The 8015-nt window shown below is 54.0% G+C and overlaps 1 protein-coding gene across 3 annotated transcripts in view; it reads left to right on the forward strand.

Moving 5' to 3' along the window:
- TEAD4 (TEA domain transcription factor 4) overlaps positions 1–7058 on the forward strand; it is a 66045-nt gene extending 58987 nt beyond the window's left edge. For all 3 annotated transcript variants that reach the window (XM_039236334.1, XM_039236333.1, XM_039236332.1), the window contains 3 exons: positions 2290–2430; positions 3178–3330; positions 3453–7058. In XM_039236334.1, the coding sequence (XP_039092265.1) occupies positions 2290–2430; positions 3178–3330; positions 3453–3566 (408 nt within the window). In that variant the 3' untranslated portion in view covers positions 3567–7058. The remainder of the gene's footprint in view (positions 1–2289; positions 2431–3177; positions 3331–3452) is intronic.
- Positions 7059–8015: the final 957 nt, after the last annotated feature.

An 8015-nucleotide genomic window follows, 5' to 3' on the forward strand; every position in this document is an offset into this window, starting at 1 on the left:
GACCTTCCCGGGCAGCCGGGCTTCCTGCCAGCTCTTTCTCACGCTTCTGCCCCACGCTAAGTAAGTGCAGCATACTTTGAGCAAACTGTTCCTTTTTAAAGAAGTCTGGCAAACTTGGTCTCCCAGGAGGAGCATGTGACCTAGGGGGAAAATAGACAGAGAGCTGGATTTTGGTTCACAGTTCACCTTATACTTAACTGTAAAGCCTTGGGCCGGTCCCAGCTGCCCTTTGTTTGCAGCCCACCGGCCGGTTCCACCCCGGCCAGGACTCGGGGGCGCCCTCTGTTTGCCAGGCTCCGTCCCCACCGCAGAGGAGGGAGACAGGCCAGCCCTGGGGTCGGGATGGGGGTGTTTACAACATTGCTGTTTATTTCAGAGGCTGAGCATTGACTTGAATGTACTGTAATTCCTTTTCTTTCCTCCTGTCTTCCCAGTGGCCTCATTAAAACCATCGCAGACTACACTAAACACATGCATTCTATTCAATATGAAAACACCCTTTTTCTTTTTCTCATCAGAAAAGGAACACATCCTCATTCTGTTCCATAACCTGTATTTTTTTTTTCACTTAACAGTTATTGTAGTCAACTCACAATAGTAAATACAGGTTCTTCTCAACATTTTTGTGGCTACATAATATTTCTATTGTGCCATAAGACATTTAACACCCCCCACCGGTCTAGACAATGTTCTTGGAAAATTTCTTTCCCCAAAGGAGAGAAAAATAATGACTGAGCACCCCCTAATGGCCAGTAACAGAACTGCCTTGCCTGGCTCTGGATGGTGCCAGAACTTTCCCGGGGTTCTGGGGATCCCTTGTTTTGTGCAGAAGAGCCCTTGGTGTCATGATCTTTAACTAGGTCGAGAGCTTCTACTGCCTCTGCGGGGCTCACTCTGGGTCCAGCGATTAAAGATCAGTTAGTGTGTTGGCAGGGGCGAGAGGCTCCACCTTCAGAATGAGCCTTTTGAAATCTGTGCATTTGTCCTGGGTCCTAAGTGGCTCTGTTTGCACCCCTGGTTCAGATGGGGTGATTCGGTGTGGGGCCTGAGTTCTGGGGATGGGGACCCCTACATGGTTTAGGGCTTCCGAAATACAGCTAAGGCACTGAATTCCCTAATCCAGTGTCTCCCTTCCCTGTCCTGTAACTCGGCCAGATTTGGGTAAACACTGGAGTTGGAGCCTGAAGACCCGGGATCCATCGCTTGTCCACTCTGTGGTGTTGGGTGGGGCCTGTGGCCAGGGAGCCTCACTGATCAAACCGAGGCAGGATCCCGCTCTGTCTGTCTTGGCAGAGAATGTGAGTGAAATCAGGAGTCTTACTCCACTTTTTCTAAGAGGCAGATTTCCAGTCAACCCAACACCCAGCAGGAGGTGCTTCAGGCTCTGCTCTGAGTAGGAGAGGAAAAGCCGTGTGCTGGAGAATAGCAAGAAGCTGACCTAGAGGACCAGCGGCTCACCAGCCAGGCTGGAGAAGCGAGCCATGGTTCTTACGGCAAGGGACTCAGCGAGAGGCTTTTAACCATGGGGTGATGCAGTCATACTGGTTTTCCGAAGAGAACTCTCAGAGAAGTTTAGAGAATGAACCAGAGGGAAGAAGACTGCTGTTGGGATTAGTCTGGAGGCTGAAACAGAGATAAGAAGGTCAGGGGTGGCTGGACTCAGTAATACTGTAGAGGTGGGTGAGAGGCCAACCCCCAGAGCCATTTCCAGAAGAGCACTGGCAGGGGCCAGTGACCAGCTGGACTGGAGGATGACACATAGTCAAGTCCCAGCTTCTCCATGTACCAGCACCCTCTCCCACTCTCCCCACTGCCAGTCTCCCATTCTGGCTTTCTGTTCCCACGCTTACTTCACCATCAGAATGGACTCTGGAAAGGATCTGATAAATTCATACTAAAATAGAAATGACTGATATAGATTCAGATGTTTGCAGTTAGCAAGAGCAGAGCCTTAGACTATAGGACTTGAAGTCCTAAAGACAAAATCAGGGGCCCCACCTGCTGGGTGTGTTGGAAACTGAATGGGTAGCAGAGGCCTGAAACTAAGCCAGGTGCCAGTGTTCTCTTTTACCCATTGTTTAGACAGCACAACCTGATCTTACACAAGGCCTGGATGTGGAGACAGGTGGAAGCTTTCCAAGATGCTACTGTCCAAGTTCTTTTTAGGCCTAATGTCTTCCTGGCCCTAGAGCCTGGACTGTGGCCCCAGGGTTCTTTCTGACTCCACCCCCAGTGGGCCCCCTGCTGACTCACCTGTCCACTGCTTGTCTTCCCTGTGTCTTCCTCCAGGCAGACCTCAACACCAACATCGAGGATGAAGGCAGCTCCTTCTATGGAGTCTCCAGCCAGTACGAGAGTCCGGAGAACATGATAATCACATGCTCCACCAAGGTCTGCTCTTTCGGCAAGCAGGTGGTAGAGAAAGTGGAGGTAGGAGCCCACCCGTGTGCTTGTTAAACCAGGCCCCTCGCTGCTTCAGCTTAGCCTTCATCCCTGTCCCCACCTCCTTCCCCAGATTTGTGAGTCAGCGAGCTCTTCCCCTCATACCTAAGCCTGTCTGTTACCTATCAGCAGCCCGTCTCGTGTCAAACACCGTCAGATGCCGGGCTGGCACCAGGAAAGAGACAGTGGGGCACCTTTGGTCATCCGGGGACTTTGGAAGCACACCAGTGCCTGAACCCCACTGCACAGCAACAGTAGTTTATAAAATGCTTTTCAGTTAGTTTTAAATACATTTTTATTTTGAGATAATTATGGTTCCACACGCAATGCAGTTGTAACCCCACGTACCCTTCATCGGGCAACATCTTGCATAACTAGAGCATAATATTGGCAACCAGGAAAGGGACCTTGATGCAGCCCAGCGATCCGATTCAGGCAGCACCTGTTTACACGCAGTTTTCGTGCACATTAGCGTGTGGTAGTGTGCGGACAGGACTGAGTCCTCGCTGTGTCCCCTCGCGCCTAGTGCCCACTACGCTCATGTTCCTTCCTCCCATACCCAGCCCGCCTGTCACTGAGGGAGGAGGGGGGCTGTGTTCTCAAGGGCTTCCAGGCCTCCTGCCTTTTCTTCCTGCCTGAGGGTGAGTGGGTCATGGGGCTTCCCCGTGGAGTCGGGCCTGGGCTGGAAGTGGTCAGAAGAGATTCTAAGCCCCCGCTGCTCCCTGGGCCCTGCAGACAGAGTATGCCCGCTATGAGAATGGCCACTACTCTTACCGCATTCACCGGTCCCCACTCTGCGAGTACATGATCAATTTCATCCATAAGCTGAAGCACCTGCCCGAGAAATACATGATGAACAGCGTGCTGGAGAACTTCACCATCCTGCAGGTGTGTGTGGGTGCAGGGGCCAGGGGCCCCCGCATGTGTGGGGCGGGAGCGGATCGGTAGGCACAGCAAATGGCGGGCCCTCCTTTGGGGCTCATTGTTTTCATCTTTTTCATCACCTGCAGGTGGTCACCAACAGAGACACGCAGGAGACCTTGCTGTGCGTTGCATATGTCTTTGAGGTGTCAGCCAGCGAGCACGGGGCTCAGCACCATATCTACCGGCTGGTGAAAGAATAAGAGACTCAGGGAGCAGGGAGGGGGGAAGCGACGTCATGTGTGCAGGGACGTGGGGAGGGGATCTGCAGGGGTGGCCCCTGAAGTGCCAGGAGAGCTGAGAGGCCATGACTCTTCCCATCCAGGAACAAACTGTGCCTGAACCTGCAATGCCCAATCCCAAATAAACCCAAGATGGTGTGTATTTTCAGAGGACCTGATCTGGCTGTATGAGCCCTGGGAGGGACTGTGGGAGAAGGGGAACCGACTGGGAAGCAGTGCCAGAAATCCCCAGTGGACTCAGCCCGGAACGTCGCCAGATGCTGGAGCTCAAGACAGGCTGGTCCTCTGCTCCTGCTGAGCCCTGCGCTGTGCCACTGGCCACCCTGGGAGGCCTGAGCGTGGGCTCGTGCACTCTGCATTCTGTGCATGCCCGTGTGTGCACTTGCGGGGACTTGGCGCCCTGCCCCGGCCGCCTCTGTTGCCCCTTCCCCAGCACAGTTAACAGGGAAGCTCAGCCCAGCCCAGGGGTTGGATTTGGGGCGTGGAGGTGACGGTTGTTGGAAAGCTTGGGCGGGGACACAGCCCGAGCTCTCTAGATGGTTTCCATCTGTCCATCCCCAGTGGGTGTGGATTCCATGGTCAGGCCGGCTGCTTCGGAGTATCTGTTGCAGATCCCAGGAGCTTGAGACAGGGAGGGTGAGAGGGGCAGCGTGGGAGCCAGCCTGCGGATTTTGGGTGGTGAGGCTGCTATCACACAGCATCCTTTGGGGAGTGGGAGGGAGGTAGAGGCCAAGAAAGCGGGTCAGAGGTCTGCAGTGGACCAGTGGTCTCTGAGACCACCCAGCTCTGATGTTCTGTGAGTCCTCCCTGGGCTCCCCTCCACCCCCAGCCGGGGTGCCTCTGGGTGGTGCCTGCCTCGGAGCCGGCCCAGGCTGTCCACCCCCTCCTCAGACAGTAGTAGTTTCTGTGCTCCCTGTGGATGGAGGAGGAGGTGAAGCCCACTCTGGACCTCGAGGGAACCAGTGAAGGGTTCCCTAGTTTATCTCTTTTGAGAACTGCATGGGCTTAGGTTTTGGTGTTCCTGGCTTCAGTCTTGGTATGTCTAGCTGTCACCTTGGGCAAATGTCTCCAGCTGTCTGGACCTTAGTGTCCTTTGCTCTCCCTAAAAGGGAAGGTAATAGCACCTACCTTAGAAGGCCTTGTGAGAAAGAGAGCTAATGTCTATAAAGTGCCTGGTGCGAGATGCACTAATTCAATGTTATTAATTAGTTATCCCTCCCTTCCCTCAGGGGGGCCTGGGCCTGGCTCTTTGCTGCCATCTAGTGGCGCTTTGTTATCATCCATAACAGGAACCACAATTCCAAAAGCCTGGAGAAGGGGAAGAAGATTCAACCTACAGGTGTTTGCTTTGTGTCCAGCACTCAGGGAGATACATTGTGGGAATACAAAAGTGAGAGAGACAGCATTTGGGAGGTGTTATGGAATGGTGGTTAGGATCAAGGACTCAAGTCAAACAGCTAGGATTGAAATCCCGGCACTCAGCTAATGACTAGCTGTGTGACCTTGGGGGACAAGTTACTTAATTTAGCCGTGCCTCAGTTTCCCCATCTGTAAAATGGGTATAATAAGAGTACCTACCTCGTATATGTAGAGTGCCTAGCATAGTGCCGAGCACATAAATGTGTTTGGTAAGTATTCAATATTATTTATAGCAGGAGCTCGCAGTCTAAAAAGTCAGACTGGATAAACCAAGTGGGGTTGGCTGCTCCTCACAGACACTGGAATTCAGAGATAGGAGAGAGCAGGGTGCGGCAGATCCAGGGGAGAGGTTGCGATTGAGAGGGGCTGCCCCTTAAAGGGTTTAGATAAGCAGATATGATGAAGGCTGGCCATGCCCCGAACTGGGCAAAGAAGCCGGCTCTCCAGTTTCCTCCCCTCACAGGTCAGGACTGCCTCTTCTCACTGAGAAGCAGCTTTAAGCAGCCGCCTCGACTGTTGCTGGACCTCGTGCAAGTCACATAACTGCTCTGTGTGGGGCCAGGCTCGTGTCAGGAGATGTGATGCGGAGGTGGGGCCTGGGGGCCGGGGGTGTCTGAGCAGAACACGCGTCTCACGTGTCCACGGGCGGGATTGTGCAAGCCGTCCCCCTCCCCCAACCCCGCTCCTGGTCACTGTCACAAGCCTTGCCCTCTCCCCCCACCTCTTCCCTCAGACTGTTTGGATGAAGGGCACTCATGATGCCTACACTTCTAGCTTGACTGTGAACCTCTAGGCGAATACGCATGAAGAGCGTGTGAGCAGCCCCTTGGCCATGGCACAAATGCACACGTCAAGGAGATGATCTTTTGGGCTACGGGTGGCAAGGAGTCCATGCAGATGTGGGGGCCGGGTGTTGGCGGTGCGTTTTCCCTTTTCTTTACAGACTGCCCTCAGTAGCTTAATGGAAAGTCACGTACTTAGAGCTGGAAGCTCCAGGCCAGTCAGCCATGGGAATGCAGCTATACATGCCTGCCCCTGCCTGGTGCAGTGCACGCTGCGGCCGTGGGGGCGAGTGGGAGCCCTGACCCGGCCCGCCTCTCCTGCTGGGCATCCCTGACGCTCCCCTGCAACCCCAGAGCCGGGTGCCCTTCCCTGCCTTTCGGCCCTGGCACCAAATGTTCCCCTGGCCAGTCAGGCCCCGCCCTTCCCCACTAGAGAACTGTTATCATTCTTCAAGGGCCGGTGTGCACTCCGGCTCACGCAGAAGGGTTAGTCACACCTGCCCTTGTGTGGCAAAAGCCTTCCGTTCCTGACCCATGGGGCACCTGTGACATGCTGCCAGAACATGGGCATCCTGTCACCTCTTCTAATCCTCACCTAGTGGGTAATGTGCTGTCCCCCTTTGAAAGACGAGGAAAGGGGCACAGAGAAGTGAACCAACTTGCTAAGAGTATTAATGCATTTATTCATTCAGTTCACAGATATTTACTTAACTTCTGCTCTGTGCCAGGCACTGGGAACGTATCACTGGCGAAGACAGATGAGGTCCCTGGGGAGCTTACATTTCATTGAGGAAAACAAAAATGAGCACATGAGAGGAGGTGCAGACCATGGCAAGTGCTTTCAAGGCAGTGAAGGGTGCTGAGAGTCACTGGGGAAGCGTCTTGGGCCCGGGGAAGGCGAGGGAAGGCACTCTGAGTAGAGGCGGGGAGGTTCAGGAACGGGGCAGGTGCAGAGAGAGGAGGCGTGTGCCAGGTACAGAGAGTGAGAGCTGCATGGGCTAAGGTAAGGAGGCAGCGGGGGCTAGATCCTGCCGTGACAGCCGGCCAGACTAGGGTGGGGGCCGGGGTGGGGGATGGGCGGTCCAGCCCCCTCCGCAGCCCAACACCCCCTCGCTTGGTGAGGACTCTGGATTTTACTCCTTGTGAAGGGAGGTCCTGGAAGTGTTTGAAACAAGGAGTAAATCTTTTTTATCTTTAGTCTTTTTTTTTTTTTTTTTTTTTAAGAAATCAGTGCTGGGGCTGCTGTGGACCACAGAGAAGCACATATAATTGTCTGCTTCTGAGTCTGTCTGTCCTCCTAGACTCAGCTTCTGTGGGTGGAGACTGTAGCTTCCTTGGTCTGTTACTTTCTGTAAACCAGACATCACGTCTGGAACATAGCAGGTGCCCAGTAAACACGTGCTGAAAGAGTGCACACATACAAGGCAATGTGATCCTTGCTGCTTGGGCCTGGGAAGTGAGTGTGGGCCCTGAGCCCTCTAGGACGGACCCCTTTGCCCTCCCGACACATCTAGAGCTAGCAGAGAGCATCACTGAGGTAGGGACGTGGGAACAGACCGCCCGTCTCATGGCGTCTGTCAGTGACTGAGCGGATTGCCTCAGTGGCCTCCAGTGAACTTCCGTAGAGCAGGATGATCTTCCTGATGAGAGAAACTCACACAGAAGGACCCTAGGGTGCGTGCGTGTGCATGGGGACACCAAGTCTGCCCTTTCAGGACTAAAGCCAGTGTAGTAAGGATCAAGGGGCAGCCATGTCAGGCCGCTCATAGACTATATGTGCTTAGTCCATCACTTGCACCCTCTCCCCAGCTGAAGGCTTCAGAGGACAGTGGGCAGGGTGAGAATAGGGCTGGAGAGGAAAGGGCAGGCATCTCATATAAGCAGGGGTGGGGGCAGCAGGGAGCTCCTGATGGCCCGCAGCAGCGTTGGGCCTGGTGCGGGCTCCACTGGTTCACCAGTGCTCACCTGGGCCGAGCCGCACAGAGGGGGAATGTGAGATGGCACAGCAGTGTGCTTTTCCCCGGGGGCAGTTATGTCCAGTGGCTACTTGTTTGACCCTTTCTTACATTGTCTGTTATGTCAGCTCCAAAAATGAAAACAAGAAGTGTTTCCCCAAAGAGTTAAATCTGTATATAAGTTGTTCTTAAGAACTGAAACCCTAGTGAGCCAGGCTGCTCGAGGGCCAAATTGGCTGCTTCTAAGTTATGCG

The sequence above is a fragment of the Hyaena hyaena genome, unplaced genomic scaffold (genome assembly GCF_003009895.1).
Source record: "Hyaena hyaena isolate Hyena2069 unplaced genomic scaffold, ASM300989v1 scaffold_108, whole genome shotgun sequence".
Taxonomy (NCBI): Eukaryota; Metazoa; Chordata; class Mammalia; order Carnivora; family Hyaenidae; genus Hyaena; species Hyaena hyaena.